An 18,126-nucleotide genomic window follows, 5' to 3' on the forward strand; every position below is an offset into this window, starting at 1 on the left:
CCCTCTCTTGCTCTCGTTAAACTGATGGGCTTGGTGTGTGGGACAGTGGGGTCGTTTCTGGCTGGAGATGGTCACAGCTGAGAACTCTCTTAAGTGAGGTGACAAAGCCAACTTGTAACCCACTTGGATGGGAAGTGGGAGGGAGGTTGGAGTTGTTAAACAAGCGTTGGCCACTAATGCATGCTTCCGGCTGTGGCTTCCCTGCAGGGGGCTCTGATGATGCATGGGCTGATACCGAAGACCTTTCAGAAGAAGATTCTGCGTTCAGGTCTGTATGTGGTATTTGGGTGGGGGGAGAGGAGTTAAGAGCTGATTGGCTAGTTCAGCCTCTGAATTTCCAACTCCTTCCTGTCTAAGCTGAACTGTGGGAGCAGTGTGGGGTCACTGCAGGCTGTGGGCTCTTGTTTTCCTTGCTCATAAAGATGAGCCCTTCAGAACGTCTCAGGATGTAGGTACCAAAACTATAACCTAATGTGCTAGCACACTGGGGCCGCCTAGCTAACGAAAGCCTCCCAATCTCCCACCGGAGGCTGAGGGGGAGGGACTGGGGCAGGCAGATCCCAAGTCATTAAAGAGGCTCCTAAATTATGCAGAAGTGGTACTTCTGGGTCTAGCAGGTGTATAATCCAGACCGAGGAGAAATGGTTCTGGACCTCTGCTTAGAGAGGGACAGGCTGCACATGTGACTGCAGCATGGTGATGGTTCAGGGCTGGAAGAAGGACACTGAAAGTAGCACCATTCCGCCTGCCAAACTGCAGCTGATGTACCTGGAAGGGAAATCCTGCTGAATTGAGACTCGATGGGTGGGAGAGCCATGTGGAGGCAGCAATGCTGAAAGACCTATGGGTGAAGGCGAACAGAACTAGACAGGTTCACAGCACAATATGGCAACAAAGTCAATGTGACTCTCAGCTGTATAAACGAGGCATCATGTTCACACTGTTGGACTTGAAGCAGGAATGAATTTAAGGAAGTCCTAGGTCTGTGTTGAGCAGGAGGTCAGACCAGTCTATCCGGGGTCCTGTCTGCCTGTTACATCTGTGAATCACACCAGGAAGCGGCTAGCCCCTTTCTACAGTTCTTGTTAGATTATGGCTAGAGGGCTCCATTCACTTCTCAACACCGGGTTCTGACGCTTGCAGTTATAGTTACATGGAACATAGAATCAGAGTATCAGAGTTGGAAGGGACCTCAGGAGGTCATCTAGTCCAACCCCCTGCTCAAAACAGGACCAGAGCTCTCCTACCCTACACCACAGTAATGGCTTCTGGACCCCTTCAGCAGAAACCTGCAACCAAGAAGCAAGCTGGTGCCATTCATTCCTACAACGACTGCCCAGCTGCTCACTAAGAACTCAGAGGGGTTAAAAGGGCTAATTTTATAACACGGGATTAGGCAGAATCTCAGAAGAGCCATCAGAACCTGTGTGACTTTCTGTGATGTACTTATCCTTGAGAGAAAGTGCACAGCGCCAAGCAAGAAAAGCAGGCCTGTGAAGGGCAGGAATGCAGGCGCTGCCTCTGCAGATGGGGTAGCTCCAGGGCGTAAACTGGCTTTCAGTCTTCCAGGAGATTCTGCTTTCTGAGCATGTCCAGGTCTATAGGGGAAAGGCCTCCAGCCTTGAACTGAGGCCTGCTTTTCTTGCTTGGCGCTGTTCCCTTTCTCTCAAGGATAAGTACATCGCAGAAAGTCACACAGGTTCTGATGGCTCTTCTGAGATTTTGCCTAATCCCGTGTTATAAAATTAGCCCTTTTAACCCCTCTGAGTTCTTAGTGAGCAGCTGGGCAGTGGTTGTAGGAATGAATGGCACCAGCTTGCCTCTTGGTTGCAGGTTTCTGCTGAAGGGGTCCAGAAGCCATTCCTGTGGTGTAGGGCAGAAGAGCTCTGGACAGTGTGGCTCGAGTACTGCTAGTGGAGCTCTACTTCAGCAAGTATAATCCAGTCTCACCACAGCCCTGGGAAGGAAATCGAACCTGTCTGGGTGGCCCTGAGAATCTTGCCTTCCCTTGTACCTTGTTGCAGGAATGCAGACTCCCAGCTGTTTGACAAGGTCCGAGGACATGACATCAAGCTGCTTCGATACCTGTCTGTCAGATATATCTGTGACCTGATGGTGGAGAACAAGAAAGTGAAGTTTGGCTTAAAGTGAGTATGGCGTCCTTTGTCCATTCCAAAGCTCACATATGGAGCTGCTGGTTAGATTGTGCAGACCAGTGACTAAAGCAAGCACAAAAGTCTGACTTCCCCTAACTTTATTCCAGAAAGTTTCTAGATCCCTCATGGCAGGGTCTTCTAGAGATGTTATCCAGTCATTCAGCCAGTGCCTTAAAGTGAAACCCCAGAGGTATATGAGGCTGTACGTCAAGATCCTCTCTTCCATACCCAAGTCGAGCGTGCCAGTGCCTTTTTGTGAACACTGTGGTAGTGGGGTGAATAGCTGCTTAACTTTGCCGTCTTCTGCAGTCACAATAGGTTCCTGTTTGTCCTATGGCTTCTCTGAGTAGGGCGTGAGTGGGTGGATGTTGTGATTCATTGGGCACAATCCCGCATGGCATCATAGCTGTGATGCGACTTCCTCCTGTGGGACTAGTTGGTGCAATGATCAGGAGACTCATTTTTGAGTGGGTGTGTCCTGTCTGTGGGTGGAGGAGTGACTGGGATGCCTCCCCTGGGATTCAGCTGAGCTGAGGGTGTGACTGTCCGTGAGCTGGACTCTTACTCCACAACCCACAACTGGAGTCGGGGCTGTTCTATCATGTAGGACTGTAGGAGGAATTGCTTGACTATGCAGATTCTTCTAATAGGCCAGATGGAGTGGCTCTCCTGCCCTCTGGAGTTAGTGCCTTTGTGTTGAAGCACTAAATACATGCACTGTTCTCCTCTCGTCCTTCTCAGTGTGACGTCTTCCGAGAAAGTGGACAAAGCTCAGCGCTATGCCGACTTTACCCTCCTCTCCATCCCATATCCAGGTACAGGACTGATGTCCAGAGGGACTTCCAAGGGCCAGGTGACAATCTGCTGGTGGGGATTGGGAATTGTCTCTGTATGTGGTGAGGCAACTGGGAGTTGCTGGATGTTTCTCTTATTTTCTCTGGAGGGGGAACTCCTCTCCTGAGGGCAGCAGGGGAGGGACTAGAGGATGCAGCCAGCACCAATCTGCATTGAGCCCTCCTTGTGGTGGCAGAAGGGTCTCCAGTGCAGGGAGGAGGTCCCAGAGATGTAGCTTGGTTCAGAAGCTTCCTCTATGTATCCAGCCAGGGTACTGCAGCCCCACCCCAGTCTGCATGCTTGGGAATTTGCCACGGAAGCCGCCTTTTGATGGAAAAACATTTTAAAGATGTTTCTAGTCTTTGTCATTCTGAAGAGAACTGCCATGCTAGTCTGCAGTGCAATGCCCCGAGACTGCAAACTGGTATGAACTGTTCCGATTGGCCGTGCTGGCTGTGTTCGCTCTGGAGCGTAGCGAGGGTCCTTGTCAGTTACTGGTTAATGCTAATCACATAAACACAAATGGAGAGGCTCAGCCTGCCCATTGATGCTGGGTTCAGGTACATGACTGAGTGTACAGAGGGTGAGATGGCTGCTTTCTGGGGGGGGAAGGGGAGGGGAAGAGAGGGGAGGGACTCTTGAGGTTCAGTGCTCCATCCCTCTGCTCCTGCCCACAAAGGAAGGGGTGAAAGGGTGAAACCCAAGCTGTCTCCTCATCTCCCTTGCCAGACCTTCCAGCGTGTCCCCCCGATGTCCTACAGTGAAGGTGCAAATTGAGACAAAGACCAGGGACAAAAGAAAACTGGGGGGGGCTGCATTAAAATAAGCTATGTAAACCAAGCTATGTACCAAGTTTGCTATACCACATAGTCAAGGTGCCAAGAAGTGAAGCCAATGTCGTTGGCTTCTGGGATTAGCTCCATAAACATCCACCTGCCACTTCTACGCAACTTGAGTACCTGTGTGTGCAGCAGAATTTTGGCCCAGTGAGCCATAATGTCCTCATGGCCAAGTCTGGTGGCTAATTCTGTGAAGGGTTTAGACAGAGGAGGGAGAATTGCACAGGAGGTTGTGAAAACGAAATGCTGCTGTGTTGTGGGGCCTGGCACACCCCACTTATAATAAGCAACAGAGGGTCCTATGGCACCTTTGAGACTAACAGAAGTACTGGGAGCATAAGCTTTCGTGGGTAAGAACCTCACTTCTTCAAATGCAAAGGTTCTTACCCACGAAAGCTTATGCTCCCAGTACTTCTGTTAGTCTCAAAGGTGCCACAGGACCCTCTGTTGCTTTTTACAGATTCAGACTAACACGACTACCCCTCTGATACTTGCCACTTATAATAGTCACAGTGACATGGAAACACTCCTTCCTCTCCTCATGCCCTTAGCAGCTCCTCGCTTCCATGCTGGAGTTTCTGGTAACTAGAGTACCAGCCTCGCCCCTTTCAGAGTGCTGCCTAATCACAGTAGTGGTGTGGACCCAGTGTGTACCAAAGGTTTACACTGACCAAACGTGGGGTTGTCTGAAACTTGTTGGGCTTCCCCCCCAGCAATAGAGTAATACTGTGCATTGCATTAAGCCAGGTGCATATACACACAAGCTGAGCAACATGGCAAATGGATGGTAAAACTCAGTGCAAATACTCAAATTCAGGTTGCATTGTAAGAATTTCAGGTTCTTAGGCCTGGTCCCCACTAACCCCCCACTTCGGACTAAGGTACGCAAATTCAGCTACGTTGATAACGTAGCTGAATTCGAAGTACCTTAGTCCGAACTTACCGTGGGTCCAGACGCGGCAGGGAGGCTCCTTCGTCGATGCCGCGTACTCCTCTCGGCGAGCTGGAGTACCGGCGTCGATGGCGAGCACTTCCGGTATCGATCTGGGATCGATTTATTGCGTCTAAACCAGACACGATGTATCGATCCCAGAACATCGATTGCCTGCCGCCGGACCCGGAGGTAAGTGTAGACTTACCCTTAGCCTGGCTTGCTCTGAGCTGGAGTTTCTAGAATGTAGTGAGCACATGTGTTGAAGGAGAGGGGTCTGTAGATGTGCTTATGCTCCCATGATTCAAATGGCTTCCTCTCATTCATAGAATCATAGAATATCAGGGTTGGAAGGGATCTCAGGAGGTCATCTAGTCCAACCCCCTGCTCAGAGCAGGACCAATTCCCAACTAAATCATCCCAGCCAGGGCTTTGTCAAGCCTGACCTTAAAAACCTCTAAGGAAGGAGATTCCACCACCTCCCTAGGTAACCCATTCCAGTGCTTCACCACCCTCCTAGTGAAATAGTGTTTCCTAATATCCAACCTAAACCCCCTCCACTGCAACTTGAGACCATTATTTGCAGACATCTGATGTGCCTATCGCTGCGGTACTTAGGTGCCAGTTCTCACTGCCATCACTCTGAATTGGCTCTCTGGACTTCTTCTGTTTGGTGTTTGAAAAGCCCCCTTGGCAACTCAACAAAGTGTCTAGGAGCCTCTTACTGGGGTGGAGGTGGTGGGATTGGGTCAGCCGCCATTTAAGCCAGATTTAAGTTTTATATTAAAAAAAAAAAAAAAAAAGGCAATGTTTTTGATCCTTTTTGGTTCCTTGAATGTGAGCTCTCTTGGGCAGAGACCATCTTGTGTGCAGTGCCTAACACAGTGGGGCCGTGATCCCTGATTGGTCTCTGCTCACTTCTGCTGCACAAACAGAGGTTCAGAAGAGCTCCTGCCTGGGGCAGCGTGGTCTGCCAGAGTCTGCAGACCGCTGTTAGCGCTGCTGTGCAGAGCTTTGCCAAGCAGCATTGAAGTGACTCTCACTGCTTGGTTCTGCGAACTCTGGGCAGTAATGACCTGTGCAGATGACAACAGAGGAGTAAGGTGGTTCATAGGAGAAGAGGATCCAAAAAACATAGGCTATAGGAAGTGTGGGCTAGTGGGTTTCCCCAGTCCACGAGGTGCAGGGGAAAGAGAGAGGTCTCTTTCCCTCACAGCAGTCAGTGTGTACCAAAGGTTTACACTGACCAAACGTGGGGTTGTCTGAAACTTGTTGGGCTTCCCCCCCAGGGCATTGCCTCAGGACCTGCTAGTGTGGGTGGGGACTCAGCGCCCCACTTCCCTGTGACTAGCTGGCTAGCAGTCACTGTGCCACATCCGCTGAGCTCTCCTCAGGGTTACTGCAGGTGTGGGGCTCTGGTGCTCAGTGGCAGAGGACCTCTCTCCTAGTGTGCCAGGGCCCTTCAGCCCTGGCCGTCCCCCAGGGCTCTGCTGAGGCACTTCAGCCTGCCCCCAGACCTGTCGGGATCTCACGATACAGCCTTGCGCTGGTCCTGGGACTGGGGCTCGCTGTGGGAAAGGGGCTGTTTGGAAAGGAAGAATATCAGGGTCCCTCGAGCTCCAGACTTGCTCAGTCTTTGGCATTTGCTCTCTCCGAGTCAGTGCTTTGGATCGTTGCTGCACGCCGCGCTGATTGCTGCTCTTTAACTCCTACAGACACTGTTGCTGATTCGCTTGGTGCTCTGGGGCCTCTGGCTCCGGAGCTAAGGCTGCCAGTCCCAAAGGGGCTTTTGCTGCTAGTGATCAGTTGTCTGCACTGTCATTCATTACCTCTTCTCTTGCAGGCTGTGAATTTTTTAAGGAGTACAAAGACCGGGATTACAGAGCTGAGGGTCTCGTATTTAACTGGAAGCAGGTACCAAGATCTCTCTGACGGGGTAGCTCTCGGTTCTGTTATGCCTGGCAATTGAATTTGGACTTTCAAAATAGCAGGTGAAGTCTGTGCTTCCTCCCTGGCACGGGAAGGGAATCAGCAGCCCTCAAACCAACAAATGGAGGGCATCTCTGAATGCTAACTCCTTAAAGAGTAGCTCAGGCCAATGGTCCAGCCTCCTATGGCAAGTATGGTGTCCTGGTGTCCAGCAACATGATATCATCATGTAATAGATGTCCTCTGTATTTGGTTTGTCTGTCCTTCATGGGAGGACAGGGGACAGCCTGGGGGACCCTTGAACTCACCTGGCTGTAGGCTGTACTGTAATGCTCCCCTCTCTCTTGTGGGGCAGACAGAGCGTAACAGAAGTGATGTTGTCTGCCCCGGATGCTGGCAGTGCAAGGAGAATGGGAACGAATGCCTTGCAGCTACTGGTCCTGGCGTCTCCTATTTTGGAGGCGCATGCTGCAGTGCAAGGGGAATGTGGGCGTGAGAGCGTGAGGAAAGCTGTGTGTTGGGGTCTGGTAATAACCCAAGTCATGAGAATTTCTGGGGTGGTGGGCGGCAGGCAGCACGTTGTGATGTGTGGAGTATCTGTGGGAGCTCCTCTGTACTGTAGGGTGGGAGGAATATGCTGCTCTCTTCAGGGGAATGGTCTCTCAAAGCTGAGACGATGTTTCCAGTCTCCAAGCACTGTGCAAGGGCATCACTTCTTTGTTCATAGAATGCTGAGGGACACTGCAGACAACTGGTTTCAGCTCTCAAGCAGCCTGTGTTCTTGGGTGGGAGTGGCTCTGGGACAGCTCTGCAATGGAGAACCCCTGGAAATGGCTGGAGACTGCTTTGTCCCCAGCTTTCTCCTCTCCTGATCGGGGAAACAGTCACGGTGTATGCCAATCACTCCAGCAGGTTCTAAGCATTCACCTCACGGCAGGCGTCCCCATTCAGAGGCGCTCTGTAGCCCTCCTTAGGCAGAAACAGTCGTGCACTGGTAGCATCCAGAACACGAGCAGTGATCAAGTCACTCCACAATTTGTTCTACTGGGCCCCCTTCTGCTAGAAGCATCGTTGGTCTCTTGCTGTTTTGCTGTCTGTAACTGGTTGCCTCCCAATGGCTTCTCTTCTCTTCAGCAGTACTCTGTGATTGACTGAGGTGTTTCTTTACAGGATTACGTAGATGCTCCATTAAGTATCCCAGTGTCTCTGACTCGGTCTTTGAACATTGACTGGAGCGAGTACCAGGTGAGGAGTGGGGTGCTCGCTGGTGAATTCAGAGTAAGGCCAGAAGGGGCCATTCTGGTTCTCTAGTCTGTCCTCTTGCATGGTGCAGGTTGTGCAGCATCACCCGGTGAGTCTGGGTGGCAGGTTTAGCTGCATGCTCTGCTGGGATGGCTCCCCGGCGGCAGAGCTCTGTGAGTAGGAACATGCTTGTCACACAAGAGCTCAGATCGTGAGGCTGTCACTCCCCGCATCTAAAAGCAGGGAGCTGCACGTACAGAATGAGCCCTCTCATCACTGCAGGTGAGGCAGTTCCATCCAAAATGCCACTGCCCAAATTCTTTCCTGCTTCTTCCTTCCAAGCATGGTCCTCTATGCCTCCCGCCCCATCGGTGTTGCTTCACTGGGGTCCTCGCATCTGCATTTGCTCTTGCCTTCAAAGTGTGTGCGCTTGTGTGGCCTCCTTTTGTGTCCCCACCACTCTTCCAGTGACTCCAGTCTCCACTTCCTTTTCTTTTTCTCTCCGGAAGATCTCCATGCTGTCCTGTGTGCACGGAATCGCCTTGTGGAACCATCCCTCCACCTTTGTGTGGTCTAATCACTCCAACACCCCCTTGTAGTATTGCCTAGAAAAGCAGCTGACTTACCCCCTAAACCAGAAATGTCACTAACATGGGGCATTCCTGGCCTCAGCCATTTTGCTTGCATGCATCGGTGCCATTGCAAATTAAGCTGGGCAGTGGGGAGACAGCAACATGGCTGCCTGTTTTCTAGATGGTTTCCAAATCCCCAGAGAAACAGGCAATTCTGTTCTAACATGCCCCGTGTTGTTACTGTCCCTCACACACCGCTAACGAGGCCCTTCTTGGATTTGAAAACTACACCCCTCAGTTTCAGAGTAGCCAAATAGTAGCTGCAGTAAATTACCCAATCCCAGCTCTACAGGCCTTGCTTGTGTAGGCTCACAGGGTGGGTTCGTGGAGTTATGCCTGTGAAAGGAACGCGAGACCTGCCTTCTCCAGAGAAGGTGTTCCCGTTTGACGGATTGCTGAAGCGATGACCCATCCTGCTCCATAGAGCCCTCGAGGTGCGATTGTTTAGTGTGGTGATGGCCTGCGAAGGTGGAGTACACACAAGTGATTGTAAAATACATGCCATGCCATCGCGTCGCTGGCATAGCCGGCATTTCATCCTGTTCTATTGATACATCACCAGCAAAAAGCAAAATCTGGGCCAAGCTCCGTAAATGCCGAGTATTGCGCACATGCCCTACCGTACTCGCTAGACGCTTCCAGAAGGAGCGTGCCTTCCGTGGCACTTCTGGACAGATTTCACTTGCTATTGAAAGATTATCAGCCAGGGCTTCTTTCCTTCTGCCCTTCACGGTGCCAGGTGAGTCAGTGCTCTTGGTTCAGACCTGCAGCGGTGTCTGTAGTCAGTTCAGACAGGAACATGGACAACTCTCCACCTGACCCGTGACCCCTCATTCACTACTGCAGCAGCAGCGCGAGTTACCGCTGAGGTTCCCACAGCTTCCTTAGTGCTTGCATTTCCACGCTGCATTAGAACGCAGCGGTACTACAGGCTTTCCACTTCGCTTCCTGACCTTCCGCAGCTCCCTCAGCCGCTCCGGTTTTCCATGGCAAGTTGTAGTACGGAAGCGCCTGGTACACTCCATCCTCCACTGCTCACCCTGGAGAACTAAGAGGCTCTCTCAGCCTCTCAGAGTTGGTGCCATTATTTGTCAAAGGATCAGCAACGAAAATATTAAAATACCAACATAAACAACATGAATCAAAAGTAACCAGCAATCTCAGAGCGGAGCCAGTCAGAGCACAGATGCCCTGGAGCACAGCCGACTCTATTCATCAGAATACCTGGCACTCTGGGCATCGCTCACCCCAGGTATCCTGACAAGACTGGGAGGAGAGCAGATGAAAGGCCCAACCTAAAATGTTGGGAGGACATGTGCCCCTGCCCCCTAGGCATATGGTGTGTCCCTTCCCCCCACTTACCTGTTTCTGAGATTGCAGGCTTTGCAGAGCAGGACATGTGTCTTTGTACGTCTGACCATCACCGAGCGCTTTCGGGTGCTACTGCAGTGTTCTGTCCCCTGCTGCTGGAGCAGGGCTGAGAGGAGACTCCGTTCATTCACTGGCAGTGGGGAAGATTAGAAGGCTCGGTTGCCTGCACCTTCCATGCCATCCCCAAACGCAGCCTTGCTGGGGTGATGAGTGCAGGCTGCCGAAGAGGCAGAGCCCCCTGCAGTCAGTCACCACTTGATGGCCAAATGCTGATGGGCTGTGATCGTGCTAACAGGGCACTGGAAGGGTTTTGTTTAGGGAGGTAAAATATCTGCTTCCCGTGACCCTTTAGCATTTGAGCTCTCTGGATTTAGCCACTCTCCTGTGCTACTGCTGGGAATGCTGTGGCTCCAGAAGTCTGTTACCTGTCTGTGGAGCAAGGGGAGGGGGTCACTTAGACAGGCTTGTCTGAGCCTTGCAGGCAGAGCACTCCAGTCACAGGGGAGGCTCTCCTCACCACGGCATGCCTGTCCCAGCGCACGCTGCAGCTGGAACACCACCACTCAGTCACCCTTCCCCATACGCATTTGGGGTTTTGGCAGAAATGGGTCGGCACTCAGTAGGGAGTTCTTTGGCTCTGGGTCGTCGTCCTGAACATACTGTGGCCCAGGGAGAGCTCAGCAGAATGTCTGTATTTCCTATGCTGCTTGGTCCGCCTTGCTGCTGTGATGGCAAAATGGGTTCTGTGTCCTCCCTTTAGTCAAAAGAACCTGTTCTCGGAGGTTTGAACAGCTTCTTGGGGAAGTCCTGTGAGCAGCAGAATTGCTTTCATTGCCCAACCCCTGGTCCCAATCTCTGCCTTGTCGGCAGGGTCTCCTGGACTGCACGGCTGGCACCTTGGCACGCCAGTGGGAGGCCGGGTAGGGTGGGGAAGGACTGCCCCCTTGGACGTTGCCATGGGATCGTCTGAGCCCTCGCACCCTCTTCCTGCATTCGGCCATGGAAAGAGGAGAGCCGGCTCCCTATGCTGCAGGGCAGTGGTTAATTGTATGCAGGGCCTCACCTCCTGTTCTCCACAGAGCTGGGACCTGGTGCAACAGACACAGAACTACCTGAAGCTGCTGATCTCACTCATCAATGGGGACGGTAAGGTTTGCTCCTTCTCTGCACTCCCAGCTGGCTCTGTGGCCAGAGTGTATGGGCTTTCTCCAGGGCACTAACACTGCCACTCTCCAGTCCTGGTAGAGAACGTGACTTTCTGCCCCTTGTGGGGTGTTGTCCTGGATGTCAGTACTCAAAGGGGAGTCCTGTTACCCAGGAAAATCCCAACCCTTGGACGAGGCCTCTCCTTCCCCACTAGCTGGGCGGCTGATTATGTACAAATCAAATTGTCAAAGGCCAAGGTCCCATTTTCCACGAAAGTGACTTAGACCCCAGCTCTGAGCCTCCCTGGTGCGATGAGATGGGCTCCAAGTCACTTTGATGCTTTTGAAAGCTGTGCACTAAGACTAGGGTTTGTAGAAGCTGAAGGGAAAAGCCTGCTGTTCCTGTCTTGCTGGGGCCGTTTCTCTGGGTTTGGCCTCAGAAGGGGCTCCAAAAGGGTCTCCGTTTATCTGTTTCATTTTCATTCCCTTCTTGCCAAGCTCCTCAGCTCTGGGCTGGTGGCATGTAGATCTAGAGCAGTGTCAGACACTGCACTCAACACTCGCAGACTTAGATCCATCAGATCGCTGCCAACACCCTCACAGCCTAGGAGGAGCCAGGGGTGACTTAGCAGCCAAGTTGTGTGCTGCTGCCACATGGCCTATGCCCTGTGAACAATATGTATAATGTAGGTGGTGGTGGCCTGTTCTTGGCCACTCTGCTCTGTGGCGATGTCGTCACATCTCTGGGGTGAAAGGGGACCTGCTGCTCCTGGAGCCGAGGTCTAGCTCATTCAGACTGGGAAAAGGATGGAAATGCTCACCCCAGGCAGGCTTGGTGCTTTGGTTGGTGAGGGGCTGGGGAGGTGTAACCGGGCAGCTCTAGGCTGTGGGCCTACTGGTCCCCGCCATGGAGATTCCTTACTCCTAGCAGCTGGGGAGACTAGGATTGCAGCAGTTTGGCATGACATGCTGAATCCAGGGACCTTCCAAGTCCTTCATTCTGGAGACAGCCCTCTCCCAAGAGGACGTTCTAGCTAGTAAGGCCAGCTGTGCTCCCCCTTCCCTCCCCTGCAAACAGCCCTCGGTGCTGCAGGGGGGAGGCATGCAGTGAATCACAGGGATAGTGCAAGTAACCCTCCATTCTCCTTACAAAGCTCTCTCTCTCCCTCTCCTTCCCGCCCCTGGAGCAGATGACAGCGGGCTTCTGGTACACTGTATATCCGGCTGGGACCGAACCCCTCTCTTCGTCGCCCTCCTGCGCCTCTCCTTGTGGGCCGTGAGTACGGAATGGAGGTGCTGCGCCTCGGGGAGTGACAGCTTGGGGGTGGCTGAGCAGCCATGTGACCCAAAGAGGGTGAAGAGCAGTCGCTGTTCCTAGCTACCAGAGCAGCGTCTGCAGAGGGGTGTGGGAATGGGCTGTGGAGGCACAGCGTGGTGTGCTGGCCTGTACTGAGGCCCAGTATTCCCAGGGGGCAAGGTAAGGCACCTGCAGCTCTGCATTAGGGCTGCATCTGCACTTGCAGCCTGGCGAGAAACTGCTTTGGACGTGAGATGCCATGTAACGGAGATGGGGGCTGGTCTGCACCTGGGGGAGAGGGGGGAGAGCCAGCTGGACGTCCCCCTTTGTGGTGCTGGGAGACACTCTCCTTGGCAGTTCCCAGTGGGGCTTGCACCCTCAGCCCCAGTTCTAGTGGCTGCTGCATCCCTGAGGCTTCCCTCCTCTTTCCTTTCCAGGATGGGCTTATCCATGCCTCGCTGGAGCCTGCGGAGATTCTTTACCTGACAGTGGCCTATGACTGGTTCCTTTTCGGGTAGGTTCGCTGAGAGGTGCAGACACTGCCCAGGGCTGGGCAGGCTCTCAGAGGGGCCCTCTCATGGTCTGGTTTGGGGGTGACCTGCTTGGGTTGAGGGGATGGCTTTCCTCGGGGGACTTGGCACATCTGCTTAAAGCTGCTGGGCGGGAGGGACTCGTGCAGGTTCTGCTGACGCCTATGGCCGCTGCCTGTGCCTGACAGCTCATGGCCTGGTCCTTCACTGCTCGTTCTCGTTCCTACTTTGTGATCTCCTTTCCCTTGCTCTCTTTCCAGGCACATGTTGGTTGATCGGCTCAGTAAAGGAGAAGAGGTGAGTGGCCCTGCAGGAGGCAGTAGGCGAGCAGGGCCTGAGTGCAGTACTCTGCCACTAGGCAGCAGGCTCAAGGTAGTAGCCGTCTTTGCAGCTCGGCGTCTCATTGACCTGGCTGGGCATCCATTGTAGCCAGGCCTTGGCGGTATTAGGACTGTACCTTGTGTCTGCTCCTTCCTTCCGTGAAGGAACGCTGTCCCAGGGCCCAAGGACTGAATGTGGGTGGATTAGATCTTGTAATCCCAACGTCTCCGCTGTCAGTGCAGCAGGGCCTTCCTTACCTCATCTCGGACAACAGTGCCCAGAGATATAACGGTTCGCTTCAGCTCTGAGAAGGGACGCTTCAGGCTTCTGAATTCAGAGTGCCGAAACGTAGTTAGTTGAGAAGTTGTTCACAAACTGGGTGGCTAACCCACACGCCTCTCTGCGGGGCGCTCTGGCACCGGGGGGTTCATAGCTGCTATTTAGCTGTCAGAGCTGTGGCTGATGCACCACAGTCCTGAGCCTTTTGATCCTTGCAGATAAGCTGTCCTGTTGCTGTCATTCTGGCAAGAGACATTTGTGTCGGGCGGTGGGAGCTGTGTGGGGCGCAGCCAGATCAGAGAGCAGACTGTGCCGTGATACTTGGTGTTGGGGAGGTCACCGCTCTCCTGAGCGTCCCTGTTCTGCTGCTGGGTGACCCTCCCCCTCTGGTGCTGCATTGGCAAAGACACGGGACCTGTCCTGGCCCTTCTCGACTGGGGTGGGCCTTGTGTGAAGGTCCTTGGTTAAGAGCTTTCTGACATGCACTCGCCCAGCTGGCCCGTTCGGTGGGCAAGGGAACCTCCCTTGGCCAGGGAAGGATGATGGTGCCACACCTGGTGGGGGGGCTTCCACACTCGGATCCAGGGCAAGCCAGCAGAGGGCTCTGAAACAGAAGGCCCAAAACGTGACTCTGACTAACGCTGAACTCTCTGGTGGTAGCTGCAGGTGCATTGCTGCCCCCTCCCCTCAGCATCCTCCCCCCATTAAAATAAGAGGCTGCAGCCCCTGTGGATTCTTCTCAAGCTTCTCTTCTCTCTCCCTTTGCACAGATTTTCTTTTTCTGCTTCAATTTTCTGAAGCACATCACCTCTGAGGAGTTCTCTGCTGTGAAGCTGCAGAGGTAAGGAGCTTGTGCTGGCTGCTGCCTGGACTAAAGAGCCAAGCAACTCGTTAGTGCTGTTACCATGGGGAGATGGAGGCCCTGGTGTCCTGGCCCAATTTCCCTTAATTTATTCTGCACTCAGAAGGCTGAAGAATGGGGCCAAGGCTTGTGAGGTGCGCACGTCACCCTCGGAAAAGCTGCCCAGGCTGAAATGTGCTCTCAGCAGAATGAAGTGTCTGTAGGGTCCATTAACCCGGCTGAGTCAATGGCCGAGAGGGCTCTGACTCGCCTTCTGGCCACGCAGCAAGTCCCGTCTGTGCTGCTGTAAGAGAAGGGTCTCGGGGGAGCAGAGAGGGCTGGACAATAGTCCCTCGGTGTGTAGGGATGGCAGGAATCCAGCCCCTCCCTGGAGGAGGCTTCTAACAGCTTTAACTAAACCTCTCTGCATAGAGTTCTGCCGGGTCCCTCCAAGCTGCGGGAGCTGAGCGCTCTCCTCCCTTCCCACCCCAGCTGGGAGTTGGGGGTAGAAGCACGTCCGTTACCATCACCCCAGCCAGGGACTGCTCCGTGTCGGCTCCTCTGGAAGGGGAACTTTGGGACTCACAGCACTGCAAACACCAGTTCTGTCACGGGCCAGGCGAGCAGAGGGACAAGCCCCATTCTATTTGCTGTCCTTTGCTATGACGGAAGGCAGCGGGCATGCGGGCTGGGGACAGGTCGAGGGTCAGTTAGTGCTCTGAGATCCGGGCCCCTCTCCACTGGCCTGGCCTGGCAGGATGGCAGCAGACGTCCCGTAGTTCTGATCCTGTGTAACCGTTTCCCATCCCCCCAGGAGGAAGAGCCTGCTGCCTGGCTTCACGGTGGAAGAAATCTGCATGCTCAGTGAGTGCTGTCCCGGAACGCCGGCCACTCCCCTGGGTCGAGTGCAGAGCTCGGGGCTGAATGGGTTTCTGGGGGAAGTGCCACGAGCTGTTTGTTTCGTTCTCCACTCCACACGCGTGAAGCCCTCGGGCACCAGCAAGGATGGGGGTGGGAAGTAGGATGGGGATGAGGCTAATCAAAGGCTCCCAGGCTTGGCTTCAGTCTGCTCCTGTCTTCCTTCTTGCAGAGCAGAGGGATCGGGGCAGCACCACGAGCCTGAGCAGTGACTTCTCCCTAGTGCTTGAGAGTTCACCAGGAGCAGCTGGGAGCTTCACCTCTGAGGCTGTGGAGCTGATGCCAGCTGGCGCGCAGACCCAGGCCGCTTGGTAAGAAGCCACCCAAGCACCTGGCCAGGGCATAGCAGGCAGCGGCAGGTTCAAGCTGTTGCCTTGTGCAGTGCTCAGAAGGTGGCGTATTGAGCAGGGAGTTGCCATCCCCCTCGCTGAGCGCCCGCTCCATGTGGCACAGGCACCAGCAGGACACTGCAGAGAGCGAAGGAAGGAATTCAGCTGTAGCACTAACCCGGGCCCGTGCTACAGAGCTCCAGGGCCTTCTGTTCCAGGAGGTACTGAGAATGCTCCTGACATGAGGGGCTGCCGTGCGCTTCCGCGGGAGGCCTTCGCCTACAGCCTGGCCCATGATCTGAGGACAGAGCAGCTGCTCGCATGGCCTGGGCCTGCTTTGTTTGTTTCTGAAATGCACTTAAATCACATCAAAGCCTGTTGTTTCTTGCAGTCTTGCCTGCGGTGGAGCTGCGGGTCCATTTGCCCCAGTGGTTCCATACATGGAGTGGCTTTCTTACTTCCCATTAGTGACTCTGCATCTCCCAGGGGACTTGGGAGAAGAATGATCACTCCAAAAGCAGGACTTCTTGGAGCAGTCCTCGCTCCCCGTGCACCCAGCTGGCGTCTCCTCCCACTTCCGCAGTGTGGAGGTGCCAGCTGGAGCCAGGGTTAACCTTGTACAGGGGCTGCCCAAGCTAATAGCCGTCACTATAAAGCCAAGTACCGGCCTGGGGGCTAAAGCTGGCCAGATAGTTGGTTACTGCTCTTGGAGATGGCTCCAAAAAAGATTGCAAAACCCTAACCGCTCCTCCTTAAAAGTGACAGGAGAGAGTCTCTCCTAGGTCTGGTTACCCCTGTGGCTGATGTGAAGCCACAGTGGTGAAACTGGGGTCAGGAAAGGGGCTGTATCTGGCAGACTCACTATTGTAGGGGCAGCTGGGTTTGGGGATTTCAGAGCCTTTCTCTGGGGTTGCCCCTCTGAGTTTAATTTCTTTCTCTCCTCTCCCTAAACGCAAGCAGCGATGCTACTTTGTGCCGCAATTATTTTAAATTAAATCTGGGCTGTGCTTGGGGCATCTGGAAATGCTCTGGGGGAGAGTAACCTGCGGCACGCTTCTGGCAGCCCAGGCTTCCTCGTATCTTGTGCAGGGAAATGTTTAACGAACCTGGGGACCATGAGAGCAGGGATGAGATGGCTGAAACAGCGCACTTGCATACCTGACCTAGTGCAGGGTCACCTCTAACATGAGCGACTGTCTGTCCACAGCAAACCGACCGTGACAAGTACAAAGCAGTCCCCCCACCCCAGGGCTCTGGGTAATGGCCAGTGCTTCATAGGACCCACAATGGTAGGCCACAGACTCAAAACCTGAATAGCATTGTTCCTCCCCCTGGCGCTTCCTGTTGAAGCAAAACATGGACTAGCCAGGATGTATTGGGAAGGCTAGAGGAGGAAACAGCTGCTGTTCTTGTAGGGCTGACTCACACTTGTGTATTTTTGCTTCACTCACTTACTGTGGGTGCCGGGGGGCTGGGGTGTTGCTGTGGGTGCCAAACAATTCCATGTATAATGCGTTCTGCCAAACGTGCAGGCTCTCCTTGCTTAGGTAGACACTGAGATCCCTGCAGGTTACGCAGGGAGGAATGTTGGCAGAGTGCTGACCTGAGGTCCATACACGTCGTTAGCAGCTGAAGGGTGGGACATTTGAGGCCTGGTCTACACTAGACGTTTAGATCAACATAAATACTTGCTCAGAGGTGTGAAAAAACTGAGCACTGTCGCTGTGCCTGCCTAACCCCAGCGTAGAGACAGCTGCGTCGACAGAAGAATGCTTCTCCACCTAGCTACTGCCTCTCGGGAGGTGGAGTTCCTCCAGCATTGGAAAAACCCTTCCATGGCTGTGACAGCAGTATTGCTGGGGCACCTCAGCCCCCGTGGTACAGACAAGCCCTTGCGGGGTGAAGGGAGGACATAGTGTTCTCCTCCTCTGTACACAGAGCTGGGTTTAGCTGTGGAGTCTCAGGTGTCTGTACTTGTGGTCTCTCTGGAGGCCAGGATGGCTACACTAGCTTGTAGGGGGCCTTGGATTGAAAACCTTCCTTCAGGGCTCTGCCTGCCCCAGTTCTTGTCACCATATTGGGCATTTCATTAGCTCTGCTGGTTTGCACTGAGGACAACACTGCAGTAACAGCAAGAGGGTAAGGGCTAGAGCGGGCTTTGGCCAACTGTTTGTCGTTTGGGAGAACAGAGCTAGTGCTCCTCCCAGAAAATCCTTGGTGTCTGAGGAGAACCCTGATTGACTTGCAAGGCTGGGGGATCAGTTCATAACTCTCCCTCCATTGGCAGGCATGTAAGGGAAGCAGTAATGGCTTTCAGCTAGGAGGCGGTGGTGGGCAGCAAACTGGACAGGAGTTTGGAGTGTGGTATGACTAGAAGAGGGTCAATGCAGAGACATGCCAGCCATGTAGGGAGAGCAGCCCTATCTCTAGAGCTGTGATGCGACTGCACCCTTCAGTGGGGGGCCCAAACGGAGGAGTGACAGCGATCAGAGGCCTGGCACAGCTGGCTGACTTGTCAAGAAAGATTGAAGG

The 18,126-nt window shown here is 53.7% G+C and overlaps 1 protein-coding gene across 2 annotated transcripts in view; it reads left to right on the forward strand.

Annotated features, from left to right (window-relative positions):
* MTMR14 (myotubularin related protein 14) overlaps positions 1-18,126 on the forward strand; it is a 62,460-nt gene that overhangs the window by 26,739 nt on the left and 17,595 nt on the right. For both annotated transcript variants that reach the window (XM_054034151.1, XM_054034152.1), the window contains exons 5-16: positions 208-268; positions 2,025-2,147; positions 2,898-2,971; positions 6,604-6,674; positions 7,860-7,934; positions 11,014-11,080; positions 12,270-12,355; positions 12,814-12,890; positions 13,167-13,203; positions 14,277-14,347; positions 15,162-15,211; positions 15,438-15,576. In XM_054034151.1, the coding sequence (XP_053890126.1) occupies positions 208-268; positions 2,025-2,147; positions 2,898-2,971; positions 6,604-6,674; positions 7,860-7,934; positions 11,014-11,080; positions 12,270-12,355; positions 12,814-12,890; positions 13,167-13,203; positions 14,277-14,347; positions 15,162-15,211; positions 15,438-15,576 (931 nt within the window). The remainder of the gene's footprint in view (positions 1-207; positions 269-2,024; positions 2,148-2,897; positions 2,972-6,603; positions 6,675-7,859; positions 7,935-11,013; positions 11,081-12,269; positions 12,356-12,813; positions 12,891-13,166; positions 13,204-14,276; positions 14,348-15,161; positions 15,212-15,437; positions 15,577-18,126) is intronic.

This window comes from Malaclemys terrapin, chromosome 7, assembly GCF_027887155.1.
Source record: "Malaclemys terrapin pileata isolate rMalTer1 chromosome 7, rMalTer1.hap1, whole genome shotgun sequence".
In the NCBI taxonomy this organism is placed as follows: Eukaryota; Metazoa; Chordata; order Testudines; family Emydidae; genus Malaclemys; species Malaclemys terrapin.